Source organism: Rhinatrema bivittatum, chromosome 5 (genome assembly GCF_901001135.1).
Source record: "Rhinatrema bivittatum chromosome 5, aRhiBiv1.1, whole genome shotgun sequence".
Lineage (NCBI taxonomy): Eukaryota > Metazoa > Chordata > Amphibia > Gymnophiona > Rhinatrematidae > Rhinatrema > Rhinatrema bivittatum.
The window spans coordinates 308,478,070-308,494,899 of NC_042619.1; the positions used below are offsets into that span (position 1 = coordinate 308,478,070).

A 16,830-nucleotide genomic window follows, 5' to 3' on the forward strand; every position below is an offset into this window, starting at 1 on the left:
GCGAGGCATTTCATCTAGCCAGGAATGATTGAATTTGTATAATGAACAGTGAAGAACGGTAAGAGTTTTGTATTGTGAGCGGAAGGAGATGGGCAGCCAATGCAGGTCCTTTAAGATAGGGGTGATGTGTTCCGTTTTACGGGTATTGGTTATGACTCTGGCCATGGTGTTTTGCAGAATCTGGAGTGGTTTAATGGTGGAGGCGGGGAGGCCGAGTAGGAGGGAGTTACAATAGTCCAGTTTTGTGAGCATGGTGGTCTGAACTACAGTACGGAAGTCTTGAGTGTGGAGTAAGGGTTTGAGTTTCTTGAGGACATTTAATTTGAAGAAACCTCCCTTTAGGAGAGATTTGATGTAGGGTTTAAAGTTTAGGTGATGATCTATGAGGACGCCCATGTCTCTTACTGCATGCAACTGGTAATGGGCTGTGGTTGTGTTCTGGAGTGTGTGGAGGGGAGTATGGGCAGGATGACTGGAGATGATAAACAGTTCAGTTTTTGAGGTGTTTAGAGCTAGGTGAAGGTTAGATAGCATGGAGTTTATGGAGGTAAGGCATGATTCCCAGAAGTGCATGGATTCCTCTATTGATTTTTGGATCGGGATGAGAATCTGCACATCATCTGCATATAAGAAACATTTTAGGCCTAGGTTGGACAGTAGGTAGCATAGGGGTAGGAGGTAAATGTTGAACAGGGTGGAGGATAATGAGGATCCTTGGGGAACACCTTGTGTGATGGGGATGTGGGAGGATTCGTGCCTATCAATTTTTACTAGGTATTCTCTGTGGTTGAGATAGGAGGAGAACCAGGAAAAGGCTGTGTCTGCAATACTTATTTCTGCCAGGCGGGTCATTAGGATTTGGTGGTTGACAGTGTCAAAGGCTGCCGAGATGTCTAGGAGGGCAAACAAGAGTTTCTGTGGTCCATGCCTTTGAGTATAGTATCTGTCATTGATAGTAATAGGGTTTCTGTATTACGAGCTTTACGGAAACCAAATTGTGAAGGGTGGAGGATGTTGCAGTCTTCTAGGAAGTCAGTAAGTTGTTAACCACCCTTTCCAGGATTTTAGAGATGAAAGGCAAGTTGGAAATAGGTCGGAAATTAGCAGGGTCTGAGGGGGTCAAGATTTGTTTTTTTGAGGAGGGGCCTTACTACCGCAAGTTTAAGTGGGTCTGGGATGCTGCCAGATGTGATGGAGCAGTTGATTAGGTCAGCAGTGGGTTTTGCAATAGTAGATGGGATGGAGAGGAGGGTCTTTGAGGGAATGTTGTCTAGGATGTAGGAGGCTGGTTTCATCTTTTTTAGAATAGCCTCAATTTCCATATTGGTAGTGAGGTCGAAAGTTCTAAGGTTGCTCTTGTTATCATTGCGCAGTGGGGTGGGGTTGGAGGGGGGGGTTGGTGGGGAAACGAAGGAGGATGTTATCAATTTTATTCTTGAAGTACACTGCTAGTTCTTGGCATCTGTCACTGGCATTTGTCTCGTTGAGTGTGGGGGTGGAGGGGTTTGTGAGTTCTGTAACATATGCAAATACACCACTTCTACCGGCTCACCTTTGTCCACATGTTTATTCACCCCTTTAAAAACATGTAGGAGACTTGTGAGGCAAGACTTCCCTTGGGTAAATCCGTGCTGGCTGTGTTCCATTATACCAAGGTCTATCTAAATGTTCTGTGATTTTATTCTTTATAACAGTTTCCATGATTTTTCCTGGCACTGAAATCAGGTTCACCGGTATATAGTTTCCTATATCGCCTCTGGAGCCCTTTTTAAATATTGGGATTACATTGACTGCTGAAAAGTGATCTGCAACAGAGTGGACACGCCGGAAGGAGTGGAGAGAATGAGACGGGATCTAAGGAAACTGGAAGAGTGGTCGAAGATATGGCAGCTGAGATTCAATGCCAAGAAGTGCAAAGTCATGCATATGGGGAGCGGAAATCCAAATGAACTGTATTCGATGGGGGGGGGAAAGGTTGACGTGCACGGAGCAGGAGAGGGACCTTGGGGTGATAGTGTCTAATGATATGAAGTCTGCGAAACAATGCGACAAGGCGATAGCAAAAGCCAGAAGAATGCTGGGCTGCATAGAGAGAGGAATATCAAGTAAGAAAAGGGAAGTGATTATTCCCTTGTACAGGTCCTTGGTGAGGCCTCACCTGGAGTACTGTGTTCAGTTCTGGAGACCGTATCTACAAAAAGACAAAGACAAGATGGAAGCGGTACAGAGAAGGGCGACCAGGAAGGTGGAGGATCTTCATCGCATGACGTACGAGGAGAGATTGAAGAATCTAAATATGTACACCCTGGAGGAAAGGAGGAGCAGAGGTGATATGATACAGACTTTCAGATACTTGAAAGGTTTTAATGATCCAAAGGCAACGACAAACCTTTACCATAAGAAAAAAATCAGCAGAACCAGGGGTCACGATTTGAAGCTCCAGGGAGGAAGATTCAGAACCAATGTCAGGAAGTATTTCTTCACGGAGAGGGTGGTGGATGCCTGGAATGCCCTTCCGGAGGAAGTGGTGAAGACCAGAACTGTGAAGGACTTCAAAGGGGCGTGGGATAAACACTGTGGATCCATAAAGTCAAGAGGCCGCCAATGAAGAGTGGGTGACTCGCCAGAATGATGGCTACTGCCTGGAGACAATACCCTTATTCAATAAACATACACATGGTTACTGTGACTCCAACATCACTCTAAGCTTCAACAGCAAGAGGAAATGTGGAAAAAAGGATTTGCACTCACAAAGACAGGAGTAGCTGGCTTGTTACGGCGGTTACTACCCCAAACCAAATATCCAAATTACTACCTCCACCTTCCTCTATTCCTGATGCCTTTCAACTAGCTTGATCACTCCATTCTTATACTTCACTTCAATGCATATCCAGCATAGTTCTCTGCTTCAACAGCAGGGGAAAAGAAAAACTGTTACTTCACACATCCAGCAGAGCTCTCTGCTTAAACGGCAGGGGAGAAGAAAAAAGGATTCACACTCACAAAGCGGGGAGTAGCTGGCTTGTTACGGCGGTTACTACCCCAAACCAAATGTGCCTGATACTTCACTTTCAATGCATATCCAGCATAGCTCTCTGCTTCAACGGCAGGGGAGAAGAAAAAACTGATACCTCACGCATATCCAGCATAGCTCCCTGCTTCAACGGCAGGGGAGAAGATAAACAACCAATAAGGGCTGTATAACATAATCTGGGTAAAAACAAATAAGCATGGGTGTAGCTTGCTTATTGCGGCGGTTACTACCCCTACTACCTCTAACTACTCAAGCTAGATATTTCACTTGGATGCAGCTCCATCACCGCTCTCTACATTAATGGTGGGGGTGGAAGGGAATTAGAACCAAGAGCTAAGAGAAACAGATAAGTATGAGAGAAGAAATGAGGGAAGCTTGCTGGGCAGACTGGATGGGCCATTTGGTCTTCTTCTGCCGTCATTTCTATGTTTCTATGTTTCTATGTTTCTATGATAGGGTTAGAAGTACATTGTGACAGACTCTAGTGAGACATCACATTGGCAAACATTTGCTTTGATACTCTGGGTCATGCGCCAGCTAACCTTTACAGCAGTTGATTTTTAAATTTTGCAGTGTTTATATACCACACTACCTCTTTAATCTTTAAAATTATAATTTTGGTATTACAGCTCCATCCCTGCTGTCAGACACATACACACTGCACACATATCTACACCCATATGCACACACTCAGGTATCTGTATGTACACTATGTCACTGTGCATCACCCCAGATTCATCTCAGCTCTCTAACTCTTCCAGGAGGATATTCTTTTAAGATTACGCTTCAGTGCTGCTCTGGTGACCACCACATGAAAGAGGTAGGTCCTTGAGGCCTGATGTAACCCCACCTCATTTGCATTTCATAGGGCAGGGAAACCATTCCACTTGAGAAAACTTGTCAGAGAGTAGGAACAAAAGAAACAAAAGAACTGTACATCCTGTATTCCAGGAGCTGTTGGTGCTAATTACTGCCAAGTGAATTCTTCAGTATCCCAGTCCTCTCCTGTGTCTCTGTAGCCATGGGAACCAAGGAAGCTTGTTCAGCTTCCATCCTGTTATGGTAGCTGGGGTGTGCGTGTAGCCAGCTGCATGGGAAGTGGGATGCTGCAAGGAACAGAGTTAATGCGGACTAATTATGACTCCCAGTCCGGTTTTTCCTTTTTTTTGCAGAAGGCATGGTGTCTCGCTTTACCCTTCTTTCTTCTGCTTCTTATGCTCATTGTGCCATTTTGAGTCCCAATACTATTTATTTTATTTATTAATTTTTATATACTGAAGTTTCATGAGAACATATCACATCGGTTTACATTAGTTAACAAATATTCATTTAAAAATATTTGAATTTCCAAAATTAAATGAAGCGAAGTAAATACAAAGTTTCATAATAAACTAATAAAAACACAAGTAAAATAATAAATCATAAAATTTAAACAGTTAAAGAAGCAGAACAGTAAGAGCAGAGATAATACAATTAACTAAATATTTATATTAAAGGGGGTATATAATCCTTAGGTTAAAAGTCTTGGAAGGCTTGTTTGAATAGCCATATTTTAATTTAGCCCCCTCCCCTTCCAATCCATGACTCCACCACTCTTTCTATGCAGAGAGATTTCCTTATGTTACTTCTGAGTCTCGGATCATGATTTCTTGTCTAGAACGGTCTTTCCATAGAAAAATGCTTGCCTCTTGTGCATTATTTAGACCTTTAAGGTATATGGTATTCTCTGTATCCCTCATCTTTCTCCTGTCTTTAAGGTTAGAGATATTTAAGTCCTTCAATCTCACCTCATAGGGCTTATGGTGCAGACTGCAGTTTTGACAGCTCACCTCTGGATTCAGGGCCGGTGCAAGCTTTTCTGGTCACCGTATCTCAAAAAAAGATATAGTTGCGATGGAGAAGGCACAGAGAAGGGCAACCAAAATGATAAAGGAGATGGAACAGGTTCTCTATAAGGAAAGGCTGAAGAGGTTAGGATTTTTCAGCTTGGAGAAGAGACGGCTGAGGAGGGATATGATGAAGGTGTTTTAAATCATGAGAGGTCTAGAATGGGTAAATGTGAATCGGTTATTTACTCTTTTGGATAATAGAAGGACTAGGGGGTACTCCATGAAGTTAGCATGTGGCACATTTAAACTAATCGGAGAAAGTTCTTTTTCACTCAATGCACAATTAAACTCTGGAATTTGTTGCCAGAGGATGTGGTTAGTGCAGTTAGTGTAGCTGGGTTTAAAAAGGGATTGGATAAGTTCTTGGAGACGTCCATTACCTGCTATTTATTAAGTTGACTTAGAAAATAGCCACTACTATTACAACATCAGTAACATGGGATAGACTTAGTTTTTGGGAACTTGCCAGGTTCTTATAGTATTAATTTAAATCTTCCACCTATATGGAAGTTAGCATGAGAATAGTATCTTTATCCTAGAAAACTACTTTTAAAGTAAGTCAGATGTTTCATATTTTATTTTGCAACAAGTGGTATTGACATACACCGTCGGGTGGTTTTTATTTTAGGTTTGGATTTCTATGAAAGAGATAGTCAGGCAGAGATTTGTCTAATAGCTCCGGTTCAAACGCTATAATTAGAGCTGTGACTGATTTGTTTTCATCATATTACCCGCAATCCAGACTTAATTTGCAAAGCTGCAGCAACATTATTTAAATAATAATTTTCTTGCTATGTACTGCATTTCAATAGCATTTGACGTCCATTTACACTAGCCAGCCGGTATGACATTGATTGAAAAAGACTTGTTAATTTTCTGAAACACCATCGATTTTAGATAGATGCACATGAAGACATTTTTATACATACACTCTAACTGTCTAATTTGTTTTAGACATAACCCCTTTGTGGATGACAAATTCATTTATTGTTATTTGGTTGTTGATTGGACACTCGTGGCTCGGTATCGTGTCAGAAGGTAATGCTTTTATTTTTGAAAAACGTTTTTTGAATATGTTCTCAGTTATTCTATTTTTAATTTTTAATTTTTGCTTAAGTCCATCATTTTTTATGAATTATTAGGTTTTTTTAACGGACTGTATTTCTACTTGATTCCCCATTGTTAACGTATGCAGGTTGTTGCGCTGGAGGTGGACCCTTGGCCTAGTGCAGGATTAGTAGGCTCCCTGGTCGGACCCAGAGAGCACCTGCCACCCAGGAGGCGGAGCACACTAGGAGACAGTGGCTAGCTGGAGCTTCGCCAATAGCAACCCGGGGTTTCTGCAGGTTGAGCCCTTGGGTACCCGAGCCGCCTGGTCTTAGGTGGGCCTCACAGGGTCTCCCAGAGAGGAAGTGCAGGGGAGTGCCCACCACGAACAAGGGTGCACGGTCAATGTTCAAGCAAGCAGGTTCAGGTATTACAGGAGGCCAGAAGAGAGTGTCCGAGCGGTTAGCGAGGATCAAGTCCAGAGTATCAGTCCAGAATGGTCAGCCAAAGCAGGGGTCAGTACCTGTAGTCAGTCCAGGCAGAGGTCAATTTCCAGGCAGCGGCCAGATGAGGTCAGTGGACAGGCAGAGGTCGGTTCCAGGCAGCAGTCAGACATGGTCAAGAGCAAGCAAAGGTCAGTACCGTGAGATCAGTCCGAAAGGTGCTACCAGGAGAGACGCTGGAACAGGAGGCACTGGAACAGGCAAACAAACTACACCGGAGTGTATGACCCGATTGCCAAGGCGAGGAACAGGAAGCAGGGCCTCGCCTTAAGTATTCAACCTATGTGACGTCATCGGGAGGTGCCCCTGCGGGTTTTCCCACCGTTGGCCCTTTAAAGGGCTGCAGGTCGGCCGTGCGCCTAGGGGCGGGGCCGAGGACGCGGAGCCCCAACGGGAGCTCCGCTGTGAGGCCTGCACGGGAGACTGCGAGCAGGGGAGCCGGGACGCCACAAACTGGCTGCGGCTGTGGAGGAGGAGAGCCCGGAGGTCGTGGACAGGAGAGCAAGGTGAGCAGGGCCGGCCGTGGAGCGGACGCGGCTGGGACGCGCAACACAGGTACTGTTTGGAACATTGAAACAATGTTGTAGCTTTAACTCTTACGCTTGGAGAACAGTTTTATATGTCATCATTTTATCTGTTATCATTTTATAGGTTGGTGTATTATGTCAGATTCTTTTTAAGTTATTTTATTTTACTGTAAGTGATTAATTTTGTATGTTTTATGTTAGAATAATTTTAATTTTTATTTATCATAGCCCCTGAGGCAGCCACTTGATAGGTGGCGAAACTCGGCCAGAGTCGGGCATTGTTTATACGTCTCCACTACAATAAAGCATTTTAAGGACATCTTTCCTATAGAAGGACATCTTTCCTATAGAAAGCACCATTGATTATTTTATTATTTTTACTCATAATTAAATATTAGTTTGAAACAGTATACACACACATGATTATCCCAATAATCAGATAAATAGTAGCTCCAACCCACTTCTCATGTAGAGTATATTATTGAACTATGTAACCGTATAATATTGGCACCCTTTGGATAACTTAAAACCCAGACATATTTCGTGCCTAGATGTAAACCATTGTGACGGTGCATTACTAAACGATGGTATAGAAAAGCTTTAAATAAATAAATAAATAAATCTGGCATCTATCTTTTTGTTTTATCCTCACGGCTTTTATAGATCGCCTTCCTCATTGTTTCTTGGGTCCTGTATTCAATGGGACACAACCAGGACTGGATCAGCCTGTTTGAGTTGACCTGGGTGAGAAATTAACCCTAGTGAGTACTTGTCCATACAAGATTCTGTATGATAGCGGCTCTGTGTTTGATCAGAGGCTGCAGGAATGGGGGGATGTGGGTGAGTGTCAGTGTCTCTATGGTATAGGACAGGGTATGCATCTGTGAGAGAAGCTGTGCGCAGCACTCTGTGTCTATCCATATGTGAGGCCGTGTGAGTGTGCATAGGACACAAATATTACTGACTTTCTCCATTTCCATAGTAGAGGTGTAGCTGATGCTAAATATAGTTTGCATATTTTGACATGAGAATGATGAGAGGTATGTTGCCAAATTATTTTTAACTTTTCCCATTTCCAGTTCTGTGCACTAATAATGGAGAAAGGTCAAAATCATATTCTTCTGCATTAAATTCAGCTTTCATTTTGTAATTTTATCAGTAATTTTCTAAAGCAGGATTGGTCATGTCATAATGAATGAGGCCTTGAATTCCCTCTCTTTTGTAACTATAAAATTTTACAGCTATCTGAAGAGCTGTATGGAAATGATACAGACCTTTACTGTCCTGAGACTGTTCTGCATGTAGAAAAAAAAACCCCTACAAACTTGACACAGGAGTTATAGAAGATCAAGTAATTAAAATAACGGCAACAATGAAATGCTGTGCTGCTCCGAGGCCTCTAGTGGGGCTCTAACCAGCGTCATTCTGGGCTCCCTGAAGGAGTACTGCCCTTGCAAACGTGGCAGTGACGTCTTCAGCCCCCACAGGGACCTCAGCAGTTCTGGAGACGAGGTGGGGGCTGGAGCAGAATTTGTTCCTCCTCGGGGACATTATTATCCCAAAGTCACTGCCATGCAGAAGGAGGGAAACAGCAAGTGCTGTCAGCAGAGACTGATATTACCTAGAGGGGACCTACCTGGCTCCAGATTTTCAGGACAGGTTTTACTCTATTGCATGGTGGGACTTATAATTTTGACTTCCCTATTCCATTCCCTAAAAAAAATAAGGCTACAAGGCCATGCATATAGAGAGGAAAAATCAGGACCAGATCTGCTTGTCCTGAAAATTTAGAGCCCCTTGGCGACTCTAGTTACCTAGGAGAAAGGGATGAGCCAAGCAAGCTGGAGGCTGCCTTGAATCTGGGACTGGGTAGCACAGGGTAAAGACGGGGGCCATGCAGGTAACAGAGAGCGAGCCCTAACTCTTCCATGTGTGTGTATGTGGGGAGGGGGAGGGGGGGGGGGTCTGTGTAAATGGCTGGGCTGAACTCCTGGAGCTTCTGTTTTTCCCTGTGATCCTGTGACTACTATTCTGCTGCTGGGAGCCCTCGATTGACCTGAAGATTTATTTCTTGCCTGCAATGATATAAAAGCAGAATCGTTCTTTTAAAGAGAATTGATATTTTCAAATAACATTGAGAGCTAATGCAAAATAAAAGGTAGATTTTTTTTTTATACCTGTGATTGCTCACCTCTCTGTGGCAGATGTATTAGCTCAGGAAAGTCTGGGGGTTTCCTGAAAATGAGCACATTAATCAGCCTAGTAAGTAACATACATCCCTTATCTTTATCTATTTGACAGCTATCAATGTAATAGACTACCATATAGGCTATAGCTTGGCCCGTAGCCTATGGCTTGTGTCCATTTGGTAATGCTCTGCCTCAAGCCAAAACGACATACTCCTGGTAAAAGATAAGGTGAAAGTCACATGACTTTCAAAACCAAGCTCTCAGGTTGGCCCGGGGGCAGTGCTGCACACTACAGCACAGAGAACTCAGGTTTGATTCCCAAGTCAGAATTCTCTGCCCCAGGGAGCTGGGGCTGGGGATATTGCAGAGTCAGGGTTCACAGTCCCTGGCGGGAAAGGGATTCCCCCCTAGCTCCATAGTGACACATAGTGACCATTTTTAGACTGCATGTGCACCAGGCTGCAGAGGGAGGCACAATCCGTGATCCCTGGCCAAGGGCCAGACTGAAATGAAGGTTCATGGTACGGTAGCCCAGCAGAGACATTTTCCAAATGAGCTGTAAACCCAAAAGTGCAGGAGAAAACTACCAGACTCCCCCCCCCCCCCCCCCCCCCAAACCTCTCAACCAAAAATGTTTTTAATGTGATTGCTCTCTGTGGTGATGGGCCAAAGGATTCACAATTCCCAGGCTGTGATCCCAGACGGCATTTTCAGCCATTCACAACCTTCCTTTAAGACTGTAGTCAGAAATCATGATTTTTAAACCATTGACCATCCCACCACTTGGAAGAAGACTGTTTTAAATGTTGTGTTGTTTGATTATATGATTGTGATTTTAGATCATAATCCTTCTGGGGGACTACAATTGGCCAAAATAAAATCACACCCCCTTGGATCATAAACCATGATTTATAAATACTTTGTTTTTTAAATTTATATTCCACTTTTTGTGACATTTCAAAGCAGGTTACATTCAGGTACTGCTTGTATTTCCCTAGCCTTAGAGCATTTACATTCTAAGAGCTTGATGCAATAAGGTGTATTAAGCACAGCACATAGTCTTACCTGCAGTTGTGTGCAAATGTGACTCCCAATGCAACAAGGAATTTTGCATACAAAAAAATGTGCGTGTAAACCTGTGCATCCTGCTTAGCACCCTTGCATGAAAATTCCATGCTAATGAAGGCATTCATGATTACTCTCCAATGCAGAGAGGTGCCCTGGCTTAACTCGAGGTGAAGTAAAGTTTTCTCATTCTATGGGCACTAGCAGGGGTTCCAGCACTGGGACCAGTAATTGGGATTTAGGTACAGACACACACAAAGCATGTTTTCTGCACATAACTATGATTTATCTGCACAAGAAAATTTTTCTGTGCTGAATCATATTTTATGTGCACCAACCATGAGTTTTGTGCTATAAATCATGTCTGACAGACTGCCCCTCTCCCCTGAATTATTCAGTCTGTGCTGAGTGCATATTTTAACTCTTGTTTGTGTTCACATTTTCCGGTGAGTACACTTTTATAACTCCAGATAGCATGCCATTAGCTTCCTGCATCAGGAATTAAAATGTTTCTTAACCTGAATGCTGAGTGTCAGTGCACACTTTTAACCTACTTTTCTACCTCATGCAATGGAGAATGAAATGACTCACCCAAGCTTACAAGGAGTGTCAGTGGCATTTGAATCATGGCTTCCCTTCTTTGCAGTCTCTTGCTCTAACCACTAAGCCACACCTCTGCTTTGTTAGAGTGCTTCTGGCTTATCTGATGTAATGCAGATTAATGGGACAAAATGGCGAGGCAGCACATGATCGTGAATTTCCCCTCATTCATCCCTGAACAAAGGTCTGTGGAAACCCAAGCACCTAGAAATAAGGATCCTTTTACTACTACCACACCTTCCCCAAAAACATGTTATCTTGTATATGCATTTGCTCTTCAGAGCTTATTCCAACTGGCACCCTTCCCTCCCCCCAAACTTCTCAGTAAAATTACCTGACAAAGAGGAACCGTTATTAGGACTAACTGGTGAATTTGTTCTTGTTCTACAGATATGAGACATTTCCAGGAGAGTCTGAGAGGCCACATCTCATTGGACCTGGTGTTTTAACACACAGCAGAACACATACAGGGCTGTCCGGGGCCCCAGATCACAAGTTCTGTGGCAGTGTGGGGCTCCTCCTAGCACTGGAGAACTGACCCTGGCTCCCAAGTTCCTGCAGTGAGAGAGAGTGAACTGAAAACAAGGCTTAAACGAGGCAACTTTTTAATTGTAAAGCTCTAACAAACTATCTGGGCACCACAAGACAGACAAGGACCTTGGAAGTATGGTTGGAGCCTTTACTACCCTTCTGCCAATAAATCCAACTTACCTGCACTGGCAAACAAAATTCCTGTAGTGGAGAACCTAATAACAGTTCAGCTGCTGTAAGATCCAGATGGACCTCGTATCTACTTTAAGCGTTAAGTCAGTGTAGAAATGGCCTCAGCTTTGAAGTGGATGGTTTCTTGAAACAAGGGCTTGGAGAGCATCCCAAGATGTCACTGCAGTGCTAAATAAGCTACAGCGACTCCCTCTACTTACTTCAGCTCTTAAGAAAGTGATCTGAGGGTATGGCATCTTGTTTAACAGGTTGGTTGTTTCTCCTAATTGGAGTTGCTGGTGCACCCCTTAAAGAGAAAGCAGGATTGTGGAACAAGGAGCCTCCATGGATCTCCAGTGGGGCCTCCTATTCTGTCCCAGGGGTCGGTCACAGGCTCCCCCAGACTATTATCATCGGTGTGAGAAAAGGAGGCACCAGAGCTCTTCTGGAGATGTTAAACCTTCACCCTGATGTGGTGGTAGCTGGATCTGAGATCCATTTCTTCAACTTAGATGAGAATTATCAGAAGGGACTGGAATGGTATCGGACTCAGATGCCTCTCTCAGGTCCCCAGCAGGTTACGGTGGAGAAGACTCCAGGATACTTTGCCTCCCTCAAGGCTCCTGAGAGGATATGGTCCATGAACAGCTCCACCAAACTGCTCCTGATTGTCCGGGACCCTGTGGAAAGAGTCATCTCTGATTACACGCAGATCTTGTACAACCGCAAGGAGAGGCGGAAACCTTACCAGCCACTAGAAAGGATCCTGATCCATGGAGGCAAACTCAACACAAAGTACAAGGCCATCCAGCGAAGCCTCTATGCAAGTCACTTTGCTCGTTGGCTTAAATTCTTCCCACTGGAACAGATCCACATTGTGGATGGTGGAAACCTGATTCAGAAACCCCTGCTGGAGCTGCGTCAGGTTGAACAGTTCCTGGGTCTCCCACCCAGCATCATGCCTTCCAATTTCTACTTCAACCAGACCAAGGGTTTTTTCTGTTTGAAAATGAAAGGCCAGGAGAAGTGCCTGGATGAGTCCAAAGGGCGACCCCACCCTGAGGTAGATGGTACTGTCCTGCAGCAGCTGTGCACTTATTTCAGAGAACATAATAAGTTGTTCTTTACAATGGTGGGAAGAACCTTTAATTGGTGCTAATTTTAGGGTAAGGGAAAGGATGGAGATTACTGGATCAAACCATAGTAACCTGTAAGGGAGAATTTGTAATGATTTATAAACCCTAAATGCCCAATTTTGTTTGCTCTTCAGTCCTTCTCTTTCTTTCCTCAAGCCTCTAAAAGTGGAAAAATGAGAACACCAAAATCTAAAACAGAAAATTAAGCAAACTCCTGTGTGAGGCTAAGGAAGGATGATGTGCAAAACTGATGTTCTGTATATCTTGGACCTCTGTGGAATGGCTGTAAAGCTCATGTCAAAGAGATGGATGCCAAGAAAATAGGACCTGAGGATGGGAGGCAGGGGGGATGAGAACACTGGTGTGGGCTGTACTCTGTATATTTTGAGGGGCAGAATATGGACACCATCAGTCTCCATGTTTTTTGAGGCAGATTTTATAACCTGAAACTTTGCATAGTTTGAGCACTTTTTTCATATCTGTTGAATGTGGCAAAGTATTTCTATCTACAAAAAATCAACAGCTTTTCATTCTTTAGGTAAAGCAGCACCCAATCCCTTTATATCCCCTCTGTTGAAAACTCAAAGTCCTTCCTATCATTACGTCCTGTGTTAATTAGAATGTTTTAATGACATCTCAAGGATGCTCCTCTTTCACTAATATGGCATCGGCCCGTGAGAATGGCATAAGATGCACGTTAAAACAGGTGCTTGTATTGAGCGCTCGTTTTCTTAATGTACGCACAGCCACATTCCCTGAGCGCCCGATGCAGTATGTAAATGAGGGGCTGCGTAAGAAAGGACGCGCTAGGGAACAATTGTTCATCCCTAATGCTCAAATGCATCAGGTGCCCACAATTGCAACAGGTGCTCAATACAAGCATCTATTTTTATCCTGCTTCTAGCTGATAGGGTCATTCATCAAATTACCGCATGGTGTGAATGCAAAGAGGTTTGAAAATGAGGGGCAATATTGCACCATAACATGTACTACTGGAAATAACTACACCTTTTTTTGCTGGTGTGTCATATAAATAGTTGAATATTGTGAGTACCTCTCTCTCTCTCTCTCTCTTGGATTATTATAGGGTGTACTAAGTTTACCACACCATGCAATACTACCGATGCAAAGCAGTGAGTTACCATGTGGTGCAGTAACTCTAACACGGGCATTATTAACGCATTTTGATGAATCTAGGGGTCCAGTGCAGTAATTCTAAAATTAGCATAAACACACCCCATGCAAAATGATAGCATTTTGATGAATCTAGGGGTGATTTTGTTGAGGTTGCTGGATGCCCATAGCTAAGCGCCCCATGCTATTGTGCATCTAGAATTTTTTTTTTTTTAAATCAAGCCCATATACCTTTATTTTTAAACATTGCAAGCACTGAATTTACGTATCACAATGATACTGACTAGGAGAACCACAGAGGACCGTATATTTTAATTTCTCATGAGCCCTTGACTCACAGATTGACTTAAAGCCACCTCCAGGGCTGGAGTTAAATTTGCCATGTTAAAAAGAGTTGTGTTGGGCACCCAACGATTTTTTGCATTGGGTGGTAATAGCTAATAGCCTCATCTACATGGAATTTACATGTGATGAGCGCTATTAGCTATGCATTTGTTTGGGCACGCTAATCTCCTTATTGCATCGGGTGCTCGTCTAGCGCGTCCAGAACATGCGTCCAACTGCACATAACCCTGTCTGCTAGGTTGGGTGCAGTCTATTGCTTTGGCCCCTCAGTGTGCAGTGAGTTTGCACACTGAGGGGCCAAAGCAGGGAGCTTATCAGGAACAAGGACGAAGTCTGATACTTTCTACTCCCTCCAACTGTATACAGAACCTTTCAGGGCATAAGTAACCCTTCTCCGAACACAAGCCCTTTAGTCATACTCATGCTTTTCATTCAGTGACTTAAATACTATAGCCCTTTTTCCAAAGAATTTAGAATTATCTCTACAGATATGTATAATTTAAGGGTGTGCACACACTTTGTTTTCCATTTTGTTTTATTTTTAATTTAATTTGTTGTTCCATCTTTAAAAAAAAAATGTTGGTCCACAGCAAAAAAAGACCCAACAGCAACCACTCCCAGCCTTCCCTTGTTAAATTTTTCATGGGGCAGGAAGAATCCACAGTCACTCCTGCCCCGTCAACGCTGCACTTGTAAACAGGGCTAGCATCAGCGTTAACTTGTGTTATCCAAAATGGCACTATCCAGGCCCAAGCGGATGCCATTTTGTATGGCAAAATTTAACAATGGTGCCAACCTTGCAGGGTTATTCATTAAAATGCGTTATGGCCCTAATGCCTGCCATAACACCAAAACGCATGCATTATTTTTCGCATTGCGTGATGCGAATGCAAATTTTGAAAATTTAGTCAAAAGGAGGAGTTTATGAAAATGAGGGCCATTTAACATGGTGTGTGATAGTTTAACACATATTTTAATGCTAGAAATAACTACACCTTTTTTCCTGGCATTAAGCCCAACATTTATCATAAATCCTGTTTCAGAGAGGGAGGGTTATAAGGTTCTCATATTAGACAAGTATTTATACCACTGTAGGAGGATCAACTAGTAACGTAAGGTGAGGTTTTGGTGGTGGTCTAGGGTTTGGGAGCCAGTTTTACATGCACAGTCAGATGTACGGAAGCACAGTACACATCAGTGAAGATTTGATGTGATTTGAAGTGAGGAAAGGAACACAAAGATGAGATTTCTACCATGTACTCTCGCCCTAGCTTGATGCACGAGCTAAAGAGCCTCATTCACAATTATCACAAATAACTGCAAGCCATCATTGTTGCAAAAGGGGGCAATACACGATATTAGTAACTAAGGGGGTTATTTTCTAAATGTTTATCGCGTGCGTTAAGGACCTTATCATACGTGATAAGGCCCTAACGCACGCGATAAACCCCTATCGCACGCGAAAAGGGCCTTTTTGCGTGCGATAGGATTTAAATTAACTGGAGAGGAGGAGTTGGGGCAGGGAGGGGAGGAGTTTGGGTAGGGAGGGGGAGGAGTCGGCTGAGGCATGTGAGAAACATTATCGCCGGCAGTAGCATGGTGAATAGCTACACCTTTTATGGTGTCGCTATTTGCTGTGAATGGCTGCAGCTGGCTGCGCTGCGGCCGGCGAAATCGCACCGCCATAGTGCGAACGGCTGCGGCCTTTCACAGGCCTGCCCCCCTTCGCCCCACCCCCTTTTTCACAGGATTCATCATTCCACCCTAAGTGTGTACAAACATTTTAATAGAACCATTTTATTATTTCCCTTTTGGCTATGATTTGTTTAATGATTGTGTTATTCTGTGATACATAATTGTTTAATTTGAAACACATTAAAAATTACAGATGTGTTTTGTCTGATTTCTCGTGTTTTCTTAAAATGCTACACATCTTACAAATTCTGTCAGGGGTATGTAAACGTATGAGCACAATTGTACCATCTCCTCATATCCTTTTTTGTTTTTAAAGCGTTACAGCATTTATTTGATTTACATCCCAACTTTCAGGCACTTCACAGCGGATTACATTCAGGTACTATAGGTATTTCCCTGTCCCTACAAGACCAACTTTCATCCCAGAGAAATGGAAATCTTGGTCTATGAAGCGGTCTCATAAGCTGCTTTGGTACATAATTTTCTGACTGTAACTGATACACATTCTGTTTGCATCTTGCAAGAGGCTACTGTTGTTTCTATACAGCATGTGTGAAAGGGTCCTGTTACTTCCCTACTAGGATTTAGTTATAGGAATTTACCAATGGTGTGGGAGGAGACATAGAAGTAATGCTGGGGGTTTGGAGCTTCCCTATCTATGTGCAAGCTAGTAATGGTGAGTTCCTCAGGCTTATAGAGCCTTGCCACCATTTTATTGTGTGGATTTCCTTTTTGCAGAGACAGCATGTCTTGTCTGTTTTCTGAGTGAAGTAGATCAATTGGATTTAACATCTGAATTTGAGAAAGACTGTAAGAAGTTACAAACCTACTAAAATCACATGTACCATCTTAAATGCTTAAATGTGGCTGAAGAAACGCATTACCGGCAGACGCCGCCACCTAAAGCCGCCTCTGAACATCTATTTTGGCCCCCGATGGAGGCACAAGCCGAAACACGGATCCA

General features: G+C 43.3%; 1 protein-coding gene across 1 annotated transcript in view; it reads left to right on the forward strand.

The window, feature by feature from the left end:
• The window catches only part of LOC115092887 (heparan sulfate glucosamine 3-O-sulfotransferase 1-like), a 69,247-nt gene extending 53,899 nt beyond the window's left edge, over positions 1-15,348 (forward strand). The window contains exon 2 of the mRNA XM_029604288.1: positions 11,245-15,348. Coding sequence (XP_029460148.1) covers positions 11,807-12,715 — 909 coding nt within the window. The 5' untranslated portion in view covers positions 11,245-11,806 and the 3' untranslated portion in view covers positions 12,716-15,348. The remainder of the gene's footprint in view (positions 1-11,244) is intronic.
• Positions 15,349-16,830: the final 1,482 nt, after the last annotated feature.